Source organism: Sitodiplosis mosellana, unplaced genomic scaffold, assembly GCF_009176505.1.
Source record: "Sitodiplosis mosellana isolate CC-2019 unplaced genomic scaffold, AAFC_SMos_1.0 Smas_scaffold_6167, whole genome shotgun sequence".
NCBI classification, from domain to species: domain Eukaryota; kingdom Metazoa; phylum Arthropoda; class Insecta; order Diptera; family Cecidomyiidae; genus Sitodiplosis; species Sitodiplosis mosellana.
Window position 1 is genome coordinate 4,193,198 of NW_022601408.1, and position 27,230 is coordinate 4,220,427.

A 27,230-nucleotide genomic window follows, 5' to 3' on the forward strand; every position below is an offset into this window, starting at 1 on the left:
AATAGAAAATAAGGGCGTACTTGTATGTAATCACATCATTTGCTAAACAAATAAATAATAAATTAACTTTGATGTAGACCGCGCAAAAATTGAGAATTCGAATTATCACACATATATGTATTTGCGAGTGGGAGCACAAAAAGGCTTCAGAATGGTGTTAATTGAGATTTGGGAATGATATTGCGTGGAACGTAAACTTATTTGTTCAGCCTAAAAGGCGTCAAATTGCAACAAATACATCAATGTTGACTTATGCTGAAGAATAACAAGTGAACTTTCGTACAATTGGCATTTAAACTGGTTTCAGGAAATAGTTTGTCCTTAAAATATACAAATATTGTTTTCGTTTTTCTGCGGTATTTATGATTTATTGAAGAAAAGATGAAAAAAAAAAATCAAATAAATTTAGAGGAAAAAAAAAAACGGTGAAATCTGTAGAATTTAATGTTTGAAATTAAAGTGAACAAATCGTAATAATTGCCGCAAAACAAGTACCTATTCTTCAAATTACTTTTAAATCAAACAAATCGTTGAATTTCTACAAATTTCGTTTACTTCACCAGTTCTTCTCGATGTTCCCTTTTATTGTTTGTTTCATTTACCATATTTTCTTATTTCTTCAGCACTTACGAAAACATAATATTCAATCATCGACTCTAATTAATTTCCCTGTTGAAATAATGCGGCACATTTAGTTGAAAAAATATTCCAGAAATTATGCCGCGAACACCTTCAAAGTAATAGCGGCACGTATTTTTGACCAAAAATATTTATATTTGTTCTATTCGTTTGTGTACAAGTCGATCATTCAGTCGAAACTGATCCATCGGCCATTCAGTTTTGAAATGATGTTTGAATTGATTTCATTTTTGAGTTAAAGATGAAAGGAACAAGTGTTTGTATTAATTGTTAAAGAAGGGAAAAATGTATTTGAATTTGTTTTTCTCAGTTGGCTATTAAGTGGATTTGAGCACCCAAAAATCTAGCTAGACAAAAACAAAAGAGAAGTGTGTCATACAATGAAGAGTCTTGAATTATTCAACATTTGGACGATTTATACGTTTTGTTGGTGTAAGTCAAATAGCCAATGGGTTCGCTTTAGCTTGCCGATAGAGAGAGATGAGTAAATAAACAAACATGCGCATAGCGTTTAAACATCAATTAAATGCTTATTGTACAAAAGAAGCCGAACAAATGATAAATAAATAAAAATTAACACCTCAATAATGTGTTTCAATGATCGTGCGCATAGTCAAATGCAACAAACAGTCATAATGGAAATTAATATATATGTCAAATGAGTAATCTTCACTGCATATCGAGCATGTAAAAACATACTCGGGCGTCCGGAAATCCATTGATCTCTCTCACTATCATACGTGTTGCTCGAGCTATTATGCGCCAAGAGAGAAACTGAAGGAAGTTACCATGTCATCACCGGTTCTGGAACACGATAAATTCTCTCGTTGTGTGTGTATTCTCAAGAATTTAAATTCCTGTATCATTAACACTTGTATTGAAAACAGTTTGAACGTTGCATTGATAAACCTCAATGTAACACATTTCAATATATGGAGTTAATATGGATAATGATATTACACCCAACACCATACAGCTGGCGTTCAATTTCAACAACGATACATCAAAGGCGCAACAACAACTACAAGAACAGACAAAAAGCGACAACCACGACGTTCATTGGAATCGTTCGGTGATTCGATGATTTGCGCATTTCCGTTTTGCACACTTTTCGCAACCAGAGCAACCGCACGCAACTCCTAGCGCACTTCGTCAAACATTTGTACAACGAATTTATGAATGTGCATTGATTTTAATCATAAATCAAATTAATTATTACATGTTTATTGAATGTTTTGAGTACGGCAATTCAATTGGAATATCAGGTTTCATAGTAACAAATCAATTGAATGCAGTCGGCAACTGAGAAGTCGGCGCGTGCATTTACGATCAAAAATCGCTTATTCTTTTTCGCAAAATGCTGTATGCGCCATAACCCGTTTCGTACAGAAAAATATACGCGAAAGCAAAACAAACATTTGGTCTAATTCAGCTTTTAATTTTTACGTTACATCTTTTCAAATTTTTTTTTTTCTGGCGTCACTTTATAAGGTTTTTGCTGCGATAGACTCATATCTTACACACGTTCACTCGATTAATAGTTAAACGCAAGAAAAGAAGGCCATTTAAATGCAGCCGACTGTTGGAATAATCGCAAGGAATTGCACTGACAACAGCAAAAAAAAAAAAAAAACTGAAGGAGACGAACGAAGAGAGAAAGAGACAGAGAGACGATGAACACGATGGTAAACGATACATAAATATCTGCAATAATGCATAATTTTAACATCATATTTAAATATTAAATACATGCTTGTAATATGATGTACTCATATATGAAACCAGCGATCAGTCTGGATCTGAAAATGGGTCTAATGGCTTTTTTATTCGCTTCTCTTGAACACTCTGCCAGCTATGCCTTTATACCTATTTTTGATAAAATCGTATGCATTCAATTCCAAAATACACAATAAATCACCATTTGTTCGCCGCTAGTTCTCTTTTTCTTTAATTCTTCATAGCTCTCGCTTACTCGCTAACCAGCGCACAATTGTATGCGATGGACTTGTATATTTGGCTCGACGTAAGAGAATACATTTCAATATTTTGGTTGGACTGTCTCTCGCACTTTGGCCACATTCATAATGAAAATGGTATAAGGCCGAATTTTCATATCAATAAAAAAGCAGCATGCCCTCGCGCAAAGGATTAGCCTCACTTTGACGTTGCCGCATGATTTCTTGCTAATTCTGCTTAGCGTTTTGTGTATTATTTTTTTTTGTTTTTTGTTTTTACGTGGCTTTTTAGACATTTCCCAATGACATTTTGAAATATTTTACAGGTGATCTCGAAAAGTCGTTAGCTTTAGCCTGTACGAACTCGATTGTTGGATCGGAAACAAGGACGCATATCGACTGAACACAAACATAATATACGTATTCACAAAACGCATAAATACGATTAACAAAAGCCAAAGCCAAGGAACGAATTTTCAGAAGAAAGAAGATGAAATGGAAGTGGAAAACAATAAAATCTCTCTGTTCTCTGTTTTAAATAGCATTTTCGCGAGTTGATGTTATCGATTATGTTGCATTCAAAATCGATTTTACATTATTACTGTTTTGGTAGCGATTCTGAATTTCACCAAAAACTCTTTGATAAAATAAATGTTATCCACCAAGGATATAAATCGATAAACTGTGTGTTCAAAATGAATTTCTGAGATTTTTTGTTGTGCCACTTGTGAATATCAAACTGATTTTTGTTTGTAACTTTGCTAAATATGGTGTTGGACTTAGCTGTCAAGCATATACAAATACAATTACGACCGTAAGAAACATAGATGGCGTTGTGAATTAAAAATTCTCCCAAAACGCGCGACACGGTTTTTGTATTTTGTGTAAGTTCATTAGCACTGTTGGCCTGGAAATTGTGAATCCGACAATCGATATATACCGCCAAAATGAAGTAACAATCAACAGCAAAAAGAAGGTTCCAATAAATTGAATGAATCGGAAAACGACAACAACGAAATTCGGACGAAATAAATGAGCTTCTTCGATTGGGTTTCGTCTCATTAATAAAACAATACCCAGAAGCGCCAGCATACATATTGAATATCCCTTTGTTGATCTTTAATTAGACTTTCTTTGAGACGCAAAACAAAATCGAACAAAAATGAATCACTTTCAAGAAATCTCCGATTGGTATCGGTATCGGCATCGCTGCAGTTGCAATGCGAAACAAATTCAATTAATCATTTGTTTGTGTCTTCTGTGTTGTCATTTGGACATCAGAAGAGCAGAGCTATACGGTGCCGAACCGAGAAGACGGAGAAGAGCAAAAGCCACACGTACCACACACACACACACACACACACACACACATACACTAACTAAAATCAGATGGGTCCAATTCCATTAAATTCGTTAGGTGACATTTACATTAATTGGATGAAATCATGTCCTCTACGAATGAAGTGCATAGACGCCTTTGCTTAAATCGACTGTCGATAAAATGGATAACAATGTCGACTGTATTCGAGTAAAATGGGCCAGGATGCAACACACCATCGTCTATGGGCATTTAACAGAAAGAAGGCATCGGCGACAAAAGCAGGTAAAAACCACAAGAAAATAACGATTAAAACTGAAAGTGAGATAAATAGGCATTTCATTCTTAAACATCATAAATACTGAACATAATTAACAACTATTAATTGTCGAATGTTAACACACGCAGGATACCAGAAGAGACAAAAAACCAAACCCATGACGAATGGAAACGAATGACAGGAATGTTTTGATTGGAATGACGATGGTGATGTTGAAATTTGCGTTTTGACTAGTGGCCTCCAATACCAGAGACCCAAACCGAAAGCAGACTAAACGAAAAGGGCGAAACGATGCACATTGTCACAAATTAATCGAGTGTGCGGTGATATTTATGTGCGTGAGTGTGTGTCAAACAGGGCATGCTATTTACGATAATGCAATAATTCATAGCAAATTATCGAGAAAAACAAAACGGGATCGAAAGCCGAATGAAGTAAAACCAGACCACAGATCGTTGCTCCGCTCCGCTCCGCTCGGTGTTTTTGATATTTGTTTGATTTATATATTTAAACTAATTTGTTGTTCCATTCAAGATCATGATTTTATTTAATTTTTGCAAATAGACGTAATTGCTTTACTATTTAGAATAATTAATATGGATATCAAAAAAAAATTAATCTTTAGTCCTAAAAATTGGCCTGAAAAGTCTTAAAAATGTCTTAGAAAAAAAATAACTAGATCAGTAGCCTATATTCCATGTAGTGCTAAAAAATAAGAACAATTTAAGAAAAAAGCCAACAACCAAGAACCATTTGTTGGAATCGAAGGAAAAAAAAATGTCAAATACAAATTAACAATCATATTTCATTTGACTTGTCAATTTGTGATTTAATGTTTTGACTCGAAGATATTCCACAAAAACTTCTGCTTCAATTCGTTTACATATTTTGATTGGGTCAATCGTTTGTTTTGTCGTTCATCTTAGTGTGCTTCATTTCTCAGTTTGATTGAAAAACGTATGATGTGAAGAATGTTACCGTTTGTCATTTCAAGAGTGAAGCGAAAGCAAAAAATACACATTTTTACCTGAAATTTCTGAATTATTTCCCAAAATACAAAGAGCCCAGTAGACGAAAGAAAATACGATGCTCACACATGCGAATATTGATGGCAAAAGGAAGAAAAAAAAAAAGAAGAAAAAAAACGAACAATCTATGATATAATAATTTCCGATCGAATTTCATTTATTTTATTCAGTTTAATAAATTTTTCAGTTTTACTTTTTGTTACGGTATTCGCTCCATAAGAATGAACAAGTTGCCTGGCTGGTTGAGTGGACTGTACGAACAAACGACATACAAATTCCCTGTCTCATTGATATCTTCTACGGTTGCAAACCGGGAAGGCAAATTGAAAAAATTCATTTATTAAAGAGATAAAGACAAAGGTACGAATGACACAGAGATAAAAGCATGAATCGAAACAAAAATCAAATAAATAAAAAAATCCACTAATCATCGTATCCTTTTCTCTTTCTCTCTCCTTCCTACGCCTTTTTTTCGCCTTTTGGAAATCAATTTGAATATCTACACATCTCTTGGACAGTGTGCCCGAATGCGATATATTGAGGAATGATTGAATTCATCATTCAAGTTTTCAGCTCCCAGTCGGTCGATTGTACGGTTAAGATGACCGTACCAACAATAAGACAGCAACAGCAAGAAAAAGCGAATTTAGCAAAACATTTCAAACTTCCAAAAAAATATTCAAATTGATTCAACACAAATCATTATTTTGCTATGTGCCTGGGTGCCTGTTTACATTTTTTGTTTTTCGCTCCCAGTTTATTCTGTTCGCTGTTTTTTGTTGTTGATCCGTCGATGCCAAATTTTTGAAATTATTTTTCGTGCTTTTTCGTTTCTTCTGATTCAGACCCATAAAATATTCATTCGTGTATCCTAAACATTTGACGGTCGTTTTCTTGAGCTCTTCCAGAAAAAAGGTGGAAAAAAGCAGCAAAAATTGATTCGACACAATAATTCATGTCATAAAATTGTTTGTTGTTATTTTACCTCAATATCTTTTCAGCAGTGCAATGTTTATCGTAAGAATACTGATAAAAAAAAAACCTTTTGTCCTGCTGTCAACCATGCTATGCTATATTTTTTGGTTTACAGTGAAGTCGGGATACGAGGACTGCACCGATTTTCAATATCTATCTTTGAAGAAAACAATTATTCTCCTACCGCCAAAAATTCTAAAATTTTCTTTAATTTGATTTCAACTTTTAGTACGTAGTCGGTTCGGGTCTAAGAATGTCACGAAATGCATTGATCCACAAAAACTGCGAGCGACAGAAAGCATATGACCCATTGAGAATGAAAAACAAACCTTTGCAAAGTATACGCAAGGACAAGACATGAATCCGTTTCACGTAAAAGAGACACTTCGTACTATTGTGTTTAAATTTTTTGAGTCATAATTATAAGAACAATATGTTTCTCTTTTGCTTACGACCGATTTCAAGTTTCTGTTTCTGTGCACTTCGCTAAGGCTTGACTTCTGTTTCCAGGAGTTCATAAAAACAAAAATGATAAAAACGCAGGAACAAATCAATAAATTGGCCGCAAATAATCGATGTATGCATCTTTTATGCCGACTTTCGGTTGATTTGTTGTCATACTGTGCATAATGTTTGTGTATCGTTTGCATTGCCTTGATCCAACATTTGAACAATCAGCAATTTTAAGTGTGCGGTGATGTCGCAAAAACTTCTTTGGAAGTCGGTTTATGTTCAAGTTTATAAATATCAATGGAAAAAAAATGGTTCGAATGGAGTCTGTCGACACACCCATTCGATTAATCCATGACTAAAACGAAATTTGTCAACTTAATTTCAATTCTTGTAATTCAATGTTTTATATTTGTTAATGGAGAAATAATAAAGAAAAATCACACCGTGCACATTTTGCGACATAAAAAAGGAACAGTGCTAAATTTATGGACACGGCAACAAATGGACCAAATAAGAGAAGAAGGTGGAATATAAACAAATCAAATCGGATTAAATAATATGATGTTTTTAATAATTATAATTACTGTTTGCACATTGGACTCTTTCTGTAACGTTTTATCAATAAAAATATGAATTTATTAGCTTTAAAGTTCTTCCCAATTTCCTCATTCGGCTTACGTTAATTGGACACCTTTCACATCCCACACATGCTGATAATTCGACATATCGTTCAAAATCATTTAAATGATTGAATCAAAGATGACTTAGCGGAATTTCTCTTCTCGAAAACCACTACTTTTCTCAACGAGTACACAACAATGCTTCTATTACTTGAAAATACGTTTGAATTTTTTTTTTTTTTTTTGAGAATTAACAGTACGGATATTATCGCTGTTCTTCATAAATTTTTTATGTATAACCGAGTAACAACCCATTGGAAATGCTTGTAAGAATGATCAATTAACGTTCATTAACTATTTTAAATGTAACAAACTATGAATAGCTCTTTGCGTGATGAGAACATTTATTGATATCTTCTTCCATTCCACCTTGGACATAAGTACTTTTGCTTGGTGTAACGTCGCTTAGTGTGCTTGATAGTTTTTCATTTAAGCAATTCATTAACCAAATACCGAAACCAATTGAAAAAAAGAGTTCAATATGATTGCTAATGAAAATATAATGAAAACATTCAATTGATGCTTAATTTGAAACATTTATTTACATTCCACTCACCCACCATTTGATTTGTTCGACCAATTATTATAAATAAAATCAATCAACTCATATAGACACTTTTTTTTTCTCTCAAATTACTTTAATTAAGTACACAAATAGAAATGCAGACCATCACACTAATGCCGTACTGAATGACAGCATTTATATTGGCAACTTCAAATTGAGTAGAATCAGAATTGTGAAGAATTTTAATATGTTTTATACTATATTAACCGTTACACCGCGCACACACACACACACACACACACTCACTCATACACAATTATAACGATAATTATTCAATAGCAATGTATTTGACGTGCAAGCGAAGCGATCGAAGAGATAATTTCTTATATAATTTCTCATGGTTTAAGATCATAATTACCTCTCGGATTTCGAATACGACTATCGCACGTGTGTGAGGTAGGTATATTATTTGTTCCTTCTTCAAAATGTGCGTATGTTTGTGTGCTGAATTGGAACAATTTATAGTTAAATTAAACGCTTGATGCCGATGTGATCATGACTGGCACTTATCCCATCACGAATGGTGATGTCTTGTTACATCAAAACAGGTACCAGAGACAGTGAAATATATTTTTATGATAGGTTAAAATAAAACAATCACAGCAAACATTTCGAAAGCATTATTTTTGTTTCTATATTCAAGTCCTGTGCCTGAATATTGAAAATTCGAATTCGGAAATACATATTAATTGTTATTACATTTGATTGGCTAAATCATATAACTTGATTGGATTAGTTACAAGTTGTTTGAAATCAATGGAATTCCAATAACATCTAGAGCCTCCAAAAATTATTAAAGTGGTTGCCTGAAGTAGCCTTTTCTATCATTTGATTTGCTTCAAATTTGGCGTGTTTTCGTTATTTGGCGAAAAAATGGGATTCTTAAAGTTTCATGGTGATTAATAGGACCTCAGTGTTTTTTTTGAGACGTTTAAAATAGCAATTTTAAACATCACTTACAAAAAACCATTTTATATGTCCTAAAATATACGTCTAACTAATAGTCAATATTATTGCACAATGGAAACTATATTCAGCAATAAAAATCTCACTATATCATATTAATAACATTTAGCAAAGCAATCTTTTATATTATCCATACAACATCCGAATCATTGTAATGCGTTCAATTTAGGCGCCGAAAAACCTTTCAAAGGAAAGAACTTTCTAATAATGAGCTTAGTTGAAAGCGACATCTCTTGCTCTTCACGTTGAAAATTAGTGTATTTCAACAGTTTTTGTTAATGAATATCAACCGTCTCCGCTAGTAAAATAATTAGATTATTGTAGAACATTAGGTTTATTCATGGCGCCATCTATTGAAAAATGATGAAAGTTTCGGAAATTCAAGTTTCAATTACTATGAAAGATACATTTTCTGAGCCAGAGATAAATCTCTTAAAGTTCGTGGTATTGAATGTTTTACAGTCATTTTCAAAGACTATCTGTTTCATTTTTATACTCAAAGTAATATTTGATCGCTTTGATTCTAAAAATAAGTATCCAATGAAAACTATGCATTTTAAGGTAGGAGTTTCCGTCTAAAAAATCTATTGATTGCATTCATTTCTGTGGGAACAAATTCAATCTGTTCAATCAAACAGCCGCAGATAGTTTGTAAATACAATTCATTCACTTCGTTGTTCAAAAATGGAACATACTAAAACTCAAAATATGAAGAAAAAAAAAAAACATTTGACAAAAGATCAGAAAATTCTCGGGTCGGAAGAACTGATTCTTGGACAACAAACATAAATAATACACTGTCGCGACATAGTTCCTATAATAGGAGACAGTTTTACGACCAAACCATACAGAAAAGTTACGACACCACACGCTCGAGTTAATCTTTGGAGGTCTGTTCTGTCCGAGTTTTCGGGCAATTTGTCAACGACGAGACTTGATGCACCAAATGTTGAAAATCGGGACTATACTTGGGCACACTTTTACGATTTAATTTTTTCTATTTAAAAAAAATGTTTTCCTTTGGATAAGAAACTGTATTCTATTTTTGCTTTTTGTTTAAATATTTTCAGCTTGTTTTTCATTGCATTTTCTTTGTAAAGCGGTGACGAAGCATAATTCAATGAAAAGATACAAAAAATGTCCAAGCGAAAGCAATAAAATAATGAATGTATTGATTGTTTCTTCAATGTCACTTTTATGAGGCTATTTTTTTTTTTAATTTACGAAGTGTTTCCTGATATGCCCCATTACACTGGTGATTTTCAACGAATTTTTCTATTACAAATTTCTCTTCATATTGGCGCCTCATAGCTCGAGAGCATAAAATACTTCGCTAGTAATAATTTTCGAATTAATTTCTTCTTCAGAAATTTCATTTCTGAAGAGCTCATTTGTTGTAAATTCATCTTTAGCGTCTCACTCAATGTTGACATAAATCAGTTGATTGTAGAGGATTGACACCTATTATTTTCAAGGAAAATTCGTTTTTTTCTTCTTTGAAATTAAAAACCAGAACATTTGCCATTCCTACAACATTTAAAAAAGCAAATAGATCAGAGTAAATAAATGAAATGTCATTTAAATCTCAGTTCGAATGTTGCTTATATTACAATGAAGTTCAATAATTCCTGTTCATCGCGATTGCGAGACTGTAATGATTTTAATAGCAGATAGGTATAATCAGATAATCAGATCATTATTAATTTCACCGTCACAGACCGAATATTCTATAAATAGATTCCAATTTGATTTTAACATTTTATTCGTATATAAGAAAAGTACGAATTAATTTAATCAATCAAGCATGTGAATTGAAAATGTACAAATCCTTACTTCGTTTAGGTTTATTGTTGCCATCCGTGGTAGCCGAAAATCACAATAAGTATTCATGTTTTTTTTCTTCAATTTTTTTGTTCTTCTGTAAAATGAAGACTGAATGCTTGTTTACACAAATGTCTGTCATTCGGAAGCGTGATTTCGGCCCAGAAAATGACAACGTTCAATAAAATCTGAAGCTTCTGTGTGATTGATATGTAACATTGGCTGGAGTAATCAAAGTCAACCAAAAATGCTTGACAAATCCACGGCAAGGGTATGTAAAGTTTTGTGAAATGTGATTCAAGTTCTCTTTTTTTTTGTAAATAAATGCAATGCATCAAAAGAGAGAAAAAAAAAATCACGCCGGGGTTGATAAAAAGTTGAAACGAAAAAATATGTTCAGATGTTACTGTCTACATGTGTCATCGATGTTATTTTCCTCTTGCTTCGTCCGGTTTTATTCTTATGGCAAACAGATACAAATGATGAAAATCGTGTTCTCTGCCTTATTTTCCCTCAAAAAAAATCCTTGCTCATCTCTCTGCATGACTCTACGTTTTTCAATTTGTTGGCTGATGTTGTTTTTGTTTTTTCGTAAACAATTTTGCTACTTTTCTTTGTAAAATATGTTTCACATTTGGTCCCTTTAAAATGTCAACGCCAGTGAATTATGCAAACATGCGTGCATTCAATAGCTTACAAATTGATCTATCCTGGTTGAGACAGAGAGCGCCATAATGCCGTTAGCCACGCTAAATGAAATACGTTTCGTACATGATGCAATTTTAATTTATTTGTCTTTATTTTATTCTCTCTTTTTTTTTTTCTAGGTCGCAGGCGCCAACAATGTTCTTCATTTGTATCGGCACTGTTTGTTGATTGCATTTCCTCTTCGTAGTGATGCATGTGCGTGCCCGTTCATCTGAACAGTTTTAAGGCAACGAAAACATTTCGATGCGAGATTTCAACGTTGTTACAACGTCGTTCAATAAAAATGAATGAATTCGTCAGAAATTATCATGTTGATATGTATGAAATTCCCACGCTTCGGAAAATCATTTTACCGATTACTTAGCCAAATTGTGCCTTATTCCAAAATTTTCTATGGATATTCATATCCATTTCTATAGATAAGATAAATGAAAGATGCAAACAGTGTTAAGTTTTATTACGGTAAGTTTTTGCTCGATCCAAGTCATAATGCATATAAATAATCAAGTCATTGAAATGACAGGAAAATGGGAAACCCTTTTCAATGGTCACGTTGCTCAGTATTTAGAATACTGTGACGAAATCATGGGCAAACCACCAAAATGCATTAAGTCATATTTTCTGGCTTATGGAAGTTATTTTACTGAATTGAATAAGAAAAAAAAAGAAGAGAGAATGAATTATGCGCAGAGTAAGAGACGGTACATCGTTCGAAATCGGTACCATTTATTGTTGAACTGTGCATTAGCGCGGTAGTCAAACTGAATATTCAAACTGACTCCGCAGGAAATTGCATTAGGAGAACACAATATCAGAGAGAAAGCATGACAGAAAAGAACGTGGCCGCGCCAGTGGTTTTCAGCACCCAACAAACGATAGAAACGAAAAAGAAAATGCACTGAAAGAAGTGTGTCGCCGACGAAATATAACTAACGAAAGAGCGTAAATGTTTGAGCCGTTTTTTCTCCCGTTTTCTTTTGTATCAATTTATGTTGGGAGTCTGAGCATTTTCATTTGAAAAAAAAAAAAAAATTGAAACAGTATACCGATCGCGTATTCCACTTGTAAAGTTTTCAAAGTTGAAGAAAAAATGTATCTTTCGGCATATTGAAAAAGAAGAACGAGCAACGATGTCAACTTGTTTTCTGCCAAATATTTAAGGACTTCAATTTATTATCACGGCATCTATCAAAGAGTTCATATTTTGTCTGGGCGCGCATGCATACAATAATTTACAGCTAAATATTTGTCATATATGTGAAACGCACGGCTCAACGCCGAATCAATCCGATCGCTTCGTAGCAAGTTAGACACAACGCGTCAATTTTTCAATTTCCAATTTTCCATTTGAAATAATCCAAAACATTGGATAACAATAAACAGAGATTGATGGATAATTCGTTTGCCGTTCGCTTGATTTCATTTCAATTTTTGCCGCCAACTGACGGATTCTGTGCCGTTCTTTATCTCAACAGCCTTTTAATTCCCAGCTATTCTTTTAAAATTCAAATCCATTAAATATCAATTTTGAAGTTGAGCAATGGCAATTACATGATATGTTTTTACAAAGAAGAAGAGAAAAAAGAACATACACAAAGAGAAAACGCACACAGGCCGTCATAATGCTGAGGGAGTGAACTGAAATTGTTCCGCTATGAAATTTGAACTGTATTGAAACTATTTTCATTCAAGAATTAATAAAAAAAAAAAAAAAAACAAAAAGAAAAGTACTTGGGTCTGTTCGATGTGAACCCGTTCAGTGCATGTGACTGTGCGTGTGTCACTTATGATCAGTGAACTAGATACACGATTTATAAGTGTTTATGCTAAAACAAGGCTAGACGAACGAAATAAGTTATGAATAACTATCATTGATGCTTGCTTAGTTGGTACGGCATTTTTTGAATACAAATTTTCATGTTCGAAAAGCAGGCAGTTTACTTCATAGCGTGCGCAGACAAATCAAATATATGCATAAGTGAAAATAAAAAAAAATGTATTTTTTCTTATGCCGTAGTTAAGAAGAGACACCCAGAGAAAATAAATTGCTTTTGGTAGCATTAATTGAAACGCGTTTGCGATATTTTGAATAAATTGTGTTTTTGTGCTCGTTTTACATTTTTGGGTTATCAAATGTAGCTGTCTGAACTGCGATGAAAAACAGATGCCCTTTTAGATTTTTCCAATTCAAACCGTAACGTGTGTCTGGTTTATTTAAATAATATTTTGTATATCATTGTCGGCAATGGTCCTCTCACGCGCGCTACGATCGAGCATGAATTTGAGTCAACCATTAATCGTCAACCAATATCGACTTTATCGTGTGCAGTCCTAATTAGGATTACATCCAGGAAATCGTTATGTCCAAAATTCATGATTTAAAAAAATGTTTCAAAACACGGTTGAAGTTTTTTTTTTTTCTATTTGAAATTAATAAATTTATTTACCGCCAAAATAAATGATCTTGTGTACAAAATGTTCCTATAAGTTTCCGTTTACAAAAATATTTGACAAAATTCGATTGCAAATACAAATCCTATGCTCACATCTTTTCAAGCGGTACGAAATTTGTAATATTTCACCCGGTAAATTATGACAAGGAAATAAAAGGAGATTTGCGCATTAGAGAACATTAATCTAAGCCTAATTTTATTCAAGAATATGAGCTGTTGTCATTGATGAAATCGATTTTGGTTTTAGCACTAGATTCAATCTTAATATTTTTATTTTGATATTGCAGTAATGACTTTGGTGTGCTTTGTCTCTGTGTCTGATAATCGTTTCACATCGTTACCAATAGGACATTTTATCATAGCAGTTGAATGAACTGGATGCTGGCGTTATGTTATTGTATTGATCGTATGGCTGTTGATTTATCGGATATATGCCTCCGGTCGCATTGTACAGATTTGATGAATACGGTGGTGACACAACGGTGCTTCGGTTTGCGTAAAACGGTTCATGGACATCAGTATCAATCTTTGACGATGACATGGGATTCAATATCTCAAAATTATTGGATTTGGTTACATGATCATCATCACACTGATTCAGTAATGGTTGATCTTTTTGCTTGCTTTTCCGCTGTGGGCCCTCCAGCTCATCCAAATGGATGGAATCATTTTCACTTGGTGTCGTCTCAACAATCTTAAATGGGCTAGTTATTGTGCTACTCTTATTGTGGTTTTTGTTGAAATTATTGTTGGTTTCAATTTGAACACGCTTCGATTTGTATCGACGATTCTGAAACCAAATTTTCACTTGTGTAGCCGTTAGGTTCAGCGATTGTGCAAGAATTTCACGATCTTGTGATGATACATAACGTTGTTGCCGAAAGCGTCTCTCCAATTCCAGCACCTGTGATTGTGAAAACAGCACACGTGGTTTACGTTTGCAGCGAATTTTTCCATTTTTCCGTAGCTCACTGTGGGACGACGATACGATTTGTTGATTCGATGAATCTGTTTAATAGCAGAAGAGACTTATTAAAATTATTTATTGATTTTGATGCCTTCAGACATTTGGATTTTTTTGCACAATTCAAAGCGAAACTTAGAGCATTCGCACAAATTCCAAATCATATTGAACACTCTAAGTAACTTCACTTCGTATGCGATTAAGAAATTTTGAGAAGAATCAAATTGTTAATCAACTATCAATCGATAATGTTAAACTTACTCGAAATATTTTCCTCGTTGTACGTTTGATACACGGTGTTGATCGAAGCCTGTTCCGAATTGTCAATATTCTCTGATAATTCAGTCAATGTTTCGTCGCTTTTGGAACAAACTTCCAATTTCGAGCTGATGCTACTTTCCGATCGATCGCTACTCTCGACGGGGCTATTTCTGATCAAATTACTTTCGATGGAACCATTTTGCGCTGGTTGTAGATCGATTTTCGTGTTGAGAGTATTTGTAGGCGAAGTGGAAAGATTATCATAGATTGGATACGGTGGTGCATGAAAATTGGTCGAATAAGGTGACGCATGAAAGTTGCTGGAGAATGCACTGCCACTGCCATTAAAACTGCTCAACATTCCGAATGAGTTTGTCGATGGAATTGGAGAATAATACTGTTGACTGTATTCGTATCCTAAATCATTTGCACCAGACGATGTTAACGCCGAACGATAGTGTTGGAAATTGGAATGTGGGTACATCATTTGATAATTTTCCTGATAAGAGGGTGGTGGTGGTGGCTGTCTGTAGTCGGTATACATTGCATCGGATAATGAATGATACTGTTGCGGCATCTTGTTATATCACTTTGGGTAGAGCACTTTGGATTTTTGTGAGAATTAAAAAAAATGGCACAATATCAATTAGTATTCACAATGCTAGCTATTCACGAGTGGATTGACTTTTGGTTTTCGAATGTAATTTTTTGACTTTTAATATACATAAAACTTTTTCATACACCGGATTCACTTGAAAAATCTTCGAAAATAGTTCAAATGCAAATCGCTTACTATGAGGTGATCATTGGCACTTAGAAAGTAGAACTGGTAAGATTTGCAACACTCATGGCGTCAATTGAAACTAAACTTGTAAATGCGATTCAGTAATTTTCTCAAGTTTGTAAATAATAAAACAAAATTAAAGCGAATTATATCGACCACTCCGAAGCAGGCTTCACGAACGACTGAACACCAAACATATTCCTGTGCACTTTGTTTTCGATCATTCGTTTGTTTTTGTTAACTTCTTCTCCCACTATTTCATGAACATCGTTATACCATACGGCCAAACATATGCAACCAATGGATTCGAATATAGATAAGAAAGCACGGCTGTTGTACTATGTCCGCATGATCTTCAGTTGATATTTATATTTTAATCTTTAGGTAAAAATGCATTTTTTTTTTTCGTTTCAAAACAATTCCAAATATTATTCATTCTTTGTCTGAAATTTACTTTTGGTGTTATTTTTCATTTATAGATAAAATATCTATGATATAAAGCGAATAAAAAATAAAAATGGCTAGTTGATTATGGACCGCCCACTTCTTCAAAATTTTCCGCCTTGCTTCTGTTCTTATGAGACTGTGAACGTGTGAGCTTCATTGCTCCATCTACAGGCAACTTCGCCGTAAAAGCTTCCAACGTGTATGAACGCCGAAACATTTGAAACGTTTTGAAGAACATTTTTGTTGAAATGTATTTTGAATTGACTGAATGCTCAAAACTTTTACTTGGAGCGCAATTTCTGATCAAATTAAAATGCGCTTTATTTTAGAATATTTTCCATGCTCAGCTATTCCGTTCAAATTCTATCGGCTACATTGGAAAATTACAGTTCAATGAAAATCTGAAGAAACCAAGATCGTCGAAAATTGTTGAGAAACAACAAAAATCCAACGCAAACAATAAATCGAAATCATAACAATCTTTTTTTGTTTATATAAATTAATTGTTTCTTTTCCGATCTTAATTTGAAACGATTCAGTTCATTTGTTTTTGGCCGCTATTAATGAGTCTGGAAATATTTAATTATTGCAATAATGACAACATGTTGTCACATGAATAATAAATTTTAATTTTCAATTTGTGAGTAGAATTGCCACAAAAATATTCACAGCTCATTAGAATTTTCAATTCAAACAACCAGTATTTTGCTTTATTCTCACGCCCATTCTCAATCCATTCGAGAAATCAGTTGCGATTGCGATGGAAATGAGTTCTTAAATTCTCAGCTAACATGAAGCTGATGATGAACTCTAAAAATACTCTCTGTTTTATATGCAATAATACTGTAGAACTCTCTTTACATGAGCACTTCGTGTCGCTGTTTGACTCCAGCAGATCTTTTGTAACCCTATTACGTTTACTTCAGTGATTTTGCCAGTATTATTTTCATTTTCTCCTTATTATGTTACATGAATAACAATTGTATCATATTCAGGTTGCATGGGGGAAGCGCGCGCGAGACACATGCTGTAAATGAATATACATTATGATTTTGAAGGCGTTTCGTCTGAGTGTTACTGGAATCAAATGTGTGCGATAATTGATAAAAAAATAAGCAATCGAATTAAAATTTGGCTCTTTTGTGTTCAAATGCTAAGATTATTGTGACAAAAGAATATTTGAGTGTGTGAATCTATTTTTTATGTCCGTCGCACATTTTTCGCGTTATTCATTAAGTATATGAAGTATGTGGTTGTCTTGACCGTAATTCACTTACATTCTCATTTCGTTTAAGTGCGAAATGAGCGACAATTTTGACTTTCCGTATATACGGTTAAACAGTGCAATATAATTGAAATCGAGTAATTTTCCGTCTTTTCCACTTCTGGGGAGAAAATGTATTGCGACATGCTTTTGTAACATAAGAGTCTCAACCAAATAAATTGACTGTATTCAGAAGCCCAACTATGCAACAATGTTAGGGGTCTACGTAAGTATATGCGTCATTTGACCAATCACCAATCAAAAACAAGCATAAAGAAAACGGCAACACCCAATAAGAAAGCAGATTTCTTTGAACGTATTAACCTTCACTTTATCGTTCTTAGATTTTTCCCCTCGACTTTATACTCGACAACCGCACGACGTGCAGCGTGTGTGATAGACCAAACTCGAAGTCAGAGTGCTTGTATATGTGAATCATTCAAAAGATAAAATTGAATTGTGCACGGCACACACGTACACACACACACACACACAAATAAACCAAAACTTCTGCATGTGCGCAAAATTATACATCGAAACCAAAAGTAGGTGAATACCTAACGTCTTACGGCCTACGCTTGGCTTCTTGACTATTTTTATTTTGTGTGCGGGTGTGTATACATATATTGAGTATCGTATGCGGCTCGCAATACGGAAACATTAAATATTAATGTAAGGGCCAATGATTACGTTATATTCGTTAGCTATTACATGCGTCTGAGTGTACATATGCCAGTTCATGTTCGTAATTCTTTTCTTCCTCACTCATAAATTGCGCGCGCTGCTGCTGAAACATAACAAAAACGGGCTGCTTCATGGCTTTTCAGTTATTTCATTTCGGAACGGCAAACCGTTCGGTCGATTAGAGTTTGAGTTGAATCATTTTTTTACCGTTGTTTTTGTGATTTTGTAAACTAATCGATTATTTAAATCTAGTTAGTTGAAACTAATATTATATACATTCAAGTGAATTTTTCGTGCTGAATTTCGTTGGTGAATCGTTTTGAGAAAAAAAAAAAAAAAAAGAACTAAGTTCAAAACGTAAAGTTTTCAACATAAAATTGTAAAATCAGAGAACATTCAAACAATTTGCACGCAAGATTTGGCGAACTTTTGAATATGGAACGAAGTTTAACGTCGACATTAAAATCAACTCCGTTTTCAATAAATGATATTTTGACAAAAAACAATACGACAATATTTCGTCGCTGTAGTTCTTCGGGGCATTTGTCTCCAATCGATCGTAAATCCATGCATGAAAGTGAATGTGACGAGCCGTCGGATGAGCTCCCACAACATCTCGTCAACTCAATGAGATTCTTCAAATATTCGGCGCATAATTATGAACACGATGGAAATATTGATCAATCATCTCTACGTCATTCTGCTCAAAATTACTTATTCAACAACAATAATGGTGGTAAAACTCATAGTGCAAACGATGTGAAATCCAAACGGGACTCTAGTTCTGAAAAGAAATCCATAAAATATTACAATTTTCCATTGATGTTCGAGCGACCATTAGACATGAGACGGTGTGCCGATGGTGACGATTCAGGTGAGAAACGATTGAAATTTTTCATTATTCAATGTGTTCAAAGCGAAAACCAATTTTTCATTGATTAGAATCCATGGCAACAATTCAATCCAAAGGGTATTTACATTGTTCAGTGCCATCGGTGAAAGAAAGTATTCGTAATGCATGCCAAAGGACACGTGTCAATCGTCAATTAGTTAATAGTTTTGAGTAACTTTTTTTCCTTCTCCTTTTGATTTGCATGACAAAATTGTGAATTTTCTAACAAAGATAACAAAAGAATTGGTCAGAAAGAAAAAAAAACTCCATTGTTATTCACGTCAGTTGAAATGATAATAGTGAATGGTACAAATTCAATGCACCTAAAGGAAAACGAATCCATTAAAAAAATTGTTTTTTTTTTTTAATTGGTTGATTTAGATTGTGACTCACTTCCACCGACGAAAACAAATTCATCATACGAGGCACATTCCAACAATAAAACACTGCGACGATCACCATCACTCGGGGACGACACATTAACATTAAAGCGTAAAAAGCGATCACGCGCCGCTTTTAGCCACGCTCAGGTGTTTGAATTAGAGCGTCGATTTGCACAACAGCGCTACTTATCCGGGCCTGAACGATCTGATCTCGCAAAAAATCTTCGACTAACAGAAACACAGGTTAAAATTTGGTTTCAAAATAGACGCTATAAAACCAAACGAAAACAAATTCAACAGCATGAAGTGACGGTTTTGAATGCGACAAAACGGGTTCCCGTTCAGATTTTGGTACGCGAAGATGGATCCTATGGTCACATGCTTATGCCATCGAATGGCACACCATCGACAGCGGTCAGCAACGGATCATCGAATACAACTGCTGTTGCTCTTGCTGCAGCCGCAGCCCACTATGGACATAACATTGACCATCCAACCCTTTTGAACATGTATCGTCATCAAGTAAGTTGCAAATCATAAATTTTCACATTTATTTCAATAAACGGAATAGTTGCTGGATATTATAAATTTTAAATAGTGCCAAGCAAACGATAATTCGATGAATATAAAAATAAATTTTCGAAACTCATGTATTTTTCATTTACCAGATTCAATTGGCTTATGGAGTGCCGATGCATGTTCCATTTCCATATTTTTATCCACCGAACGGATCAAAAGGGCATAATTTTTCATCAACCATCAACGATAGTGAAATGAAATCAAATGTTCGACGTGGTACGACATCGCCTGAGAATTCATCGTCTCCTATTAACTTCTCATCAACAATCCAAAATGCCACATTCAACAATCATTTGAGCAAATCCGTGGTGGATTTTCGTATGGAAAGTTCATGTCGTTCCAGATCTGTGTCGAATGAGGAAAAAATGCGGGATCAACCAGACGAAGATAATATTGAAGTCGATTAAAACTTTACATAAAACAATTGTCACATTGATCATCCAAAGAACATTACAAATAAGAGAAATTGTAACGCTAAGCATAAAAATGGGAATACAGATCTGTTATAGCAAGAACCGGACGTGAAAAAAAAAATTGTTTCTTAAAAAATTTATTCATTTATCAAAGTGATTTCGATGTGCCGATAACACCAATGGATTGGGCACACAAAATGCTGTATTAAAATTGACATTTCAACTTTGTTTTCGATTTTCGGCTGGGTTGGACCGTCTACATGGGAAGTTTGTATGATAAACTAAAAATAAATATTGTCTTATATGGAAAATCTACACATGGCCAAATTTTATGTATTGGGCAAGCATAATCAATAAAACTCATCACTTGTACAATTGACGGCTCCGAATATTTCAATTCAACAGATTGCTTTTGGAAAAAGCAGAGTATGTTTGCATAAATGGTTAAAAATATTAATTTCTTTCGAATAATTGCATCAGGAATTCATACTTGTCAGCACTAGAGAGAGAGAGAGAGAGAGAACGTAATCGAGCTCCGCATATTGTACGGCATTAGCATGAACGCACAGGATACAACTCAATGCAAAAGAGTTGAATGACATAATCACTTAGCGGAGCTCGATTACGTCCTCTTTCTAGTGCTGACAAGTATGAACTCCTGATGCAATTATTCGAAAGAAATTATTATTTTTAACCAATCATGCAAAAATTCTCTACTTTTTCCAAAATCTTAATACATTGAATTATTCGGAGCCGCTGATCGTACAAATGGTGAGTTTTATTGTGATTGCCGATATTTAAAATTTGTCCATCTAGATTTGCCATATAAGACAAATTTTCATGCAAACTTCCCATGTAGACGGTCGCAACACAGCCGAAAATCGAAAACAAAGTTGAAATTTGTTTCGATTCTAATACCGTATTTTGTGTCTCGAAATCACTTTGATGAAATTCAATTTAAATGAATGTCTTCATGCAAATGCTAAATAATAATGAATGAATAAAATCAAACTGAAAAATGCAACATCAACAGAACAATCGAAAGAATATAACAAAGAAGCAATATCTCAAAGAACGTAACATGAAAAAGTTGATTCTTAAAAATGCAACATGAATTCGCACCACTCTAAAGCGCATCATAAGAACACTGTAGCAACCTTAGTTCATGTTACATTCTCGTTGATTGGAGATTCATGTTGCGTTTTTAAGAAACAATTTTTTCACGTCCGGTTCTTGCTATAATAGATCTGAATCCCCATTTTTATGCTCAGCGACACAATTCATATTCAAATTATAGATTCGAGTCTGAGAACTATAGTTGTAGAAAAAGAAAACCAATCCCCCAGAATACGGAATTTTGAGAACGTATGTTTCACATAGATTCATCCCTTGAAATGAATGGAGTTAAAGATTTAAAAATGGTTAGAGCAGGTTAGAGTTAAATATGGAAAAAAGAATCAAAATAAATTCCTAGAAATTCAAAAGTGTAAAAAAATAAGAGGTAATAAAGTTCTGAATGGAACCATAAGTTTAAAATTCATTTGAAACAAATCGTGTATTTTTTTCATTTTGCAAGCGTTGTTTCCACTGAAATATGAAAATGAATTGTTAAAATTTCCATGTGAATATCAAATCAAACTTCGTTTCAGTCATCCGTAACAATGCGTAACTATCTTGTAGCTGATACATAAAGCTGTAGGCGAGATCGTTCGACAATGGTTATTTATTAACTGCATATTCTTTGGAGGGACTTGTTGTATGACACTCACAAGTTTTGAGCAGAGCAAACGTATCCGTATGACGTGCGACGATGTCTACTTTCGGGAAAGACGTTTATTTTTTCTCCTCCAACCCTCCAATTTTTTACGCCTAATTCACTGAACATCTCGCCCTCATGCACGACACACGGTAATTCTTCGTCGGAGCGGTAACAACAACAAGTCAAATCGGTCTTTACATAATAACAGAGTGTGCAATGGAAATTGTTATTGTCGTTGATCACTGTGGTCGCTCGACACGAGACTGGAAATATCGAACAATATGTCAATTATCCGCAATTTATTCGTAACAAAATCTTAAGCCAACTTTTTCGTTTCAATGCGCTTCATTTTTTTCTCTTTCTCTCTCTCTCTCTCTCTCTCTCTCTCTCTCTCTCTTTCACGCAATCTCACTCACTCACTCAATCGCACACTCTGCATTTGACGTAAGCATTGTAGGACAGGACATGACATCATACTCTCGTTGAATCGCGTTGAATTGAACGGAGCTGTGAGCCGTGCTGGTTTATAAGCATCATTTTCAGTGTGTACCTTCGTCCGTGTGCTCATCATTACTGTGGTTCGTCCAATTCAATGATTTTAATTCACAACATATTATCGCCTCTGGTGCCCTGGCTTTGTTCCTTCCATGCATCATACGCCATATATCTATATTGATGGAAATAAGTCAACGAACAAACCACATTCGAATTAGCCACAATACACTTGAACTCTTGTAACAAACGAATCAATGAAAGTCATTGAAATGAACGGCATTCATCTTCTTGGTTTTTTGTTTCGGATGCTCCTTTATCCCCCTTGTTACGTCCGTATGACGTTAGATGATTGACTCTTTGTTCACTAATTTTCTACAAATTGGTATGAGCTATTGACAGCCATCGGATGTTGAAAAGTAAACAGTAGCTATTTATATGAACCATTTTCTCGACGAAATCCCAAATTCGTTCGAGTGTTTTGTTTGGTTTGGTTTCGAATTGTTATTGCTCGCTTTTTGTCGTGACTACTGTAAAAACTGTAAAATGCCATATTAAATTAAATATACTACCGATATTGGCTGGAATTGAAAGGAAAGATTATGTTAAAAGGAGACTGGGAAAAAGAATGTCACTCATCCTAATTTTATTCAGCACATCCGATGTGATGTGATGTGTAATACTATACATATTAGACGAAAAGTGAAGTGAATTTACCTCGTGCTCGTACGAAATTGTTTCTCACAATTCTCAAACGATAAAAAGGGATAATAGGTCGTCAATAAGTTAAGAAATTAAAGGAGTCAAGAGTAAATGGCTTTGTCAAGCCAAGAAAAAGCTGGCAAAAGAATCGAGACATCGAATAAATGCGATACCGAAAGGAACGAAAATCAATGTTTTTCAATATATAATTTGAGCTGCTAACCATGCTGTATACGACAACGTCTGTATGGAGCAGCTAGAAGTGAGAGTAGGAAAAAGATAAAATGAAAGCAGTAATCGGTCGTTGGATGCCCTAATCTAAAGTATACACTTGAGCAATTGCCTGAATGCGCGACATCAACACGAAGCTCCTTATACATTTCAATTTCATTGAAATATCTATCTTGATTCCTTTGCTGGGTCCTCATATATTTGCTATGCGGATAAATATCCTCTGCGGCGGAGCTGTGTGCGGAGAGAGCGGTGCAGCACATTATACTGGTGTCGTTCCAATACACACTGTAATGCATATAATACGAACTTAGCAATGGAGCGTGGAGACAGAAAATAGTAAAATGTTCTACACTGCTTTCTCTGCACACAGCTCCGCCACAGAGGATATTTCTCCGCATCTAAATTCTATGGGTCTTTTTTTGCAATTCGCTCACCCGCACGTTTTTCACTTTTCTTGATTACTGTCCTTATTTGCCAATTCAAATATGACGAAAATCTTACGGTGTGCGCGCAGACAAAATACAGGAGAAAATCACTTGATTCATCCGGCAGACCCGTTTCATCATTATTGCGCTGTGTTGGCAAATGTCTTGTACTCCGAAATGAAAAGAAAATTGCACGGAAAGTAGCAGTGGGTGGATAATTGACATTAAATTGATTGAATGTGTGTTAAGCAAAAATCAAATGAATTCTTTAGAAATTGACTAAATTCTAACAAGCGTACTTTTGATCTTTTCCTTGAAACGAACAACGCACACACTGGCCGTAAATTTACCTTCGCGCGTCAATTCCATTCAGTCAATGTCACGTATCGCACGCACCAAATTAAGCAAACAACCTCAAATTTATCAATTTATCTTTTCCATTTTGATTCAGTGAAAACTTTTTCAAATGATAGAGGTATCATGTCGATTAAAAAAGTTTCCACACATTGATTCATTAAAATTTTATTTTCAGTGTTTCGACCATCTCGTTTTTTGCACAAGATTGATGCTGTTTCCATTTTCCATATTCACGCTGAAATGAGTTCTTCGGACGTGTTTGAATGTGATTTTAAGTAGATTTCGTCTGTATATTCGCTATATACAGGCCAAAAATTAGAAAAAAAAAATCCAATTAAAGATTCTTAAACGATTTGCCCGATAACTCTTTTAATCTTTCGGAATGAGTATTTTTAGCCATTAGTAATAATATGTTTGTATTCACTTCATGAACGGTATCACTTAAATTTGGGAGGCCCATTTCAATTTCATAAGGCAAATCAAGAGGAATAAGTTGTTTTTTTTTTATTTGTGAAACATCTTCGATCAAACGTAGATGAAGAGCATGTTCATAATATTCATTTTACGCGAAAGAGTAGCAAATTATTATTTTTTTCTAGCAAAACTGTACTGACCTCCAATTTATCAGTAATTCAGGAATCACGATAGAGTACACGTGAAACACACAACTTTTCTACGAATTAGCCTGTTTGAAATGTAAACTTTCTTTCAATAGATTTTAAACTTCACGAAATCAACATTCGTTTTTTTTCTTCAATCAAAGTCAGTTGAATTTAATCTCCTCTCAAACGCACTCATTGAATCGTATGCTCCACTTTGTTGGATTTCATAGATTTACAGTTGTGCGAACAATAAAATTTTAATAACCCATTAACCAGGATTCTTATTTTGTTTTTAAATTGCGTGATACTTTCAAATATTATCAATTTTGGTCTGAAAATAACAGTAGACTTCACAAATCGTGAGATGTGCCTCCCATTCTTCTCAAACAGCGATCAAAAATTGGAAATTCAGTACAAATTTGTGGGTATTTCTTGTGGGAATTTTTTTCTGAAATTTCTGTTTTTATTCGCTGCTCGATCCGACGAAAGTACAAATTTTAAACTTTATTTTCGAAAAAAAATAAACCGAATTCCACATCTGGGGAGAGAGATAGAGCCTGAACAAATTTCGAATGTCACTAGTCGAAAAATTGACCGCTGGTTAACTACCTATTGGTTAATATATCTTATTAGAATATTTGTTTGGTGTTCTTAATGTTCAGACACGATATCTCGTGAACACTTCGGTCGATTTCGTTCAAATTTTGGGTATAGGTTTCTTTTGGCCTGCCGTTGTGCACTTAGCTAAACTAGTTTCATTGCTACAATGTTGGTTTTTTGGCGTTTCACCACCAATTTTGTTCATTTGTATAGTGAATTCCAAATATTGTACACTCATATACATATTGGCATATTTGCTACACAAATGAACGAAATTGGTGATAGACAGCTCACTATATTTAGTAAACATTTTTTTCTCTCACAAGGAAAGTGCTTTATAGCGCTAGTATATATGAATCGGTAAGAATAATCTTGACCTGCCAAATTGAGTGAAAATAAATGTGAAACATGGAGTTGTTGTCGTAAAGTCCATATAAAAAAAACTCTATGTTTCACATTTATTTTCACTCAATTTGGCAAGTCAAGATTATTCTTATCGATTCATATAATATACTAACATCCAAGTTAATAGAATAATCAAGATATTAACGTATCGAAAAATGTACAACTGTAGATAGATTGCATAATTCCATTAAGTCTGTGCCACTTCAATGATATTCTCAAAGTGGCCTCGATACTACCCAACTCAATGAAAACACTTTATGTACATTACTTTTCTTCTACTTGTATCTATCATTTTCTACTTAATTCATTGAGAACAGCGCACTTGAGTGTTCTGGGGTTTGGAAATTTATCGAAAATTTACGTATTTTACGAGAGAGAAAAAAAAACAAAAAATATATATTTTATTTATCCTTAAGCTCGGACCATAGTTGAATTTATTTCATAACTACTTTAAAATAGTTTATTTTGTTAAGTCGTTTCACATGGTTTTCTTTTATGAATAAATCTAAACTATTCATGCGTAATCGGTTTGGCAACAATTAGCACATGGTATTATTATTATTATTTATTTCACCGTCTAATCACAGACTGAATAACATTATACAATTCATTTACAATTTGACAAGCAGTGAGACACTTCCGAATCGAATAGCCTAGCCACCAGCCCTAATGACTTCGAAGTGGCGCTCTGCGGCCTCCGACCGTGACCACCACTATTCGCTATACATACAATTCTTCAAAAATACTGTTGTCTAAATCGAATACATTTCTACTAAATATTTGCCTTGATGCCGAGTCCAAAAACGATTGCTTCACTTTGTTAAAATTTCTACACGCTACAATAAATGGCTGATTACGAGCATAGTCCGTGCCATAAGTTTCAATTCTAACTAAATCCCTATTTCTTATATTTCTTTGTTTTCTGTTGTCTAATCGTCTCGTATATACAATTCTTTCACTGAGCGCTGTACAAATCAACTTTCCTAGGAGGAGATCATAAATTAACAATACCGAGGCATTTATACGCCGCCTCCAAAGCGCTTGAATATTCAAATTATCACATCTAAATTGATACGATGGCAACCTATAATTAACATCTCTTTGGTAGATTCCTCTAAATGCCCAAATTAAAAAGTTTTTCT

At 34.2% G+C, this 27,230-nt stretch overlaps 2 protein-coding genes across 2 annotated transcripts; one reads left to right on the plus strand and one right to left on the minus strand.

The window, feature by feature from the left end:
• Positions 1–13,846: 13,846 nt before the first annotated feature.
• LOC129575690 (muscle-specific homeobox protein tinman-like) lies at positions 13,847–15,989 on the minus strand. Its single transcript, XM_055459620.1, has 2 exons — positions 15,067–15,989; positions 13,847–14,849 (listed from the first exon to the last, which is right to left on the minus strand). Exons 1-2 carry the CDS (start codon positions 15,641–15,643, stop codon positions 14,179–14,181), a joined length of 1,248 nt encoding a protein of 415 aa, XP_055315595.1. The 5' UTR covers positions 15,644–15,989; the 3' UTR covers positions 13,847–14,178.
• A 2,425-nt stretch (positions 15,990–18,414) lies between these two features.
• On the plus strand, positions 18,415–20,713 carry LOC129575691 (homeobox protein bagpipe-like). The gene is made up of 3 exons (XM_055459621.1): positions 18,415–19,119; positions 19,519–20,042; positions 20,189–20,713. The coding sequence occupies exons 1-3, from the start codon at positions 18,681–18,683 to the stop codon at positions 20,504–20,506; spliced, it is 1,281 nt and encodes a 426-aa protein (XP_055315596.1). The 5' UTR covers positions 18,415–18,680; the 3' UTR covers positions 20,507–20,713.
• Positions 20,714–27,230: the final 6,517 nt, after the last annotated feature.

Excerpts from the sequence above, each read along its gene's own strand:
- LOC129575691 (XM_055459621.1), top strand. The coding sequence starts at position 18,681 with ATGGAACGAAGTTTAACGTCGACATTAAAATCAACTCCGTTTTCAATA. Across the intron at positions 19,120-19,518 it reads TGCCGATGGTGACGATTCAG|ATTGTGACTCACTTCCACCG; the intron begins GTGAGAAACGAT and ends TGGTTGATTTAG. Across the intron at positions 20,043-20,188 it reads TGAACATGTATCGTCATCAA|ATTCAATTGGCTTATGGAGT; the intron begins GTAAGTTGCAAA and ends TTCATTTACCAG.
- LOC129575690 (XM_055459620.1), bottom strand. The coding sequence starts at position 15,643 with ATGCCGCAACAGTATCATTCATTATCCGATGCAATGTATACCGACTAC. Across the intron at positions 14,850-15,066 it reads CAACGAGGAAAATATTTCGA|ATTCATCGAATCAACAAATC; the intron begins GTAAGTTTAACA and ends GCTATTAAACAG.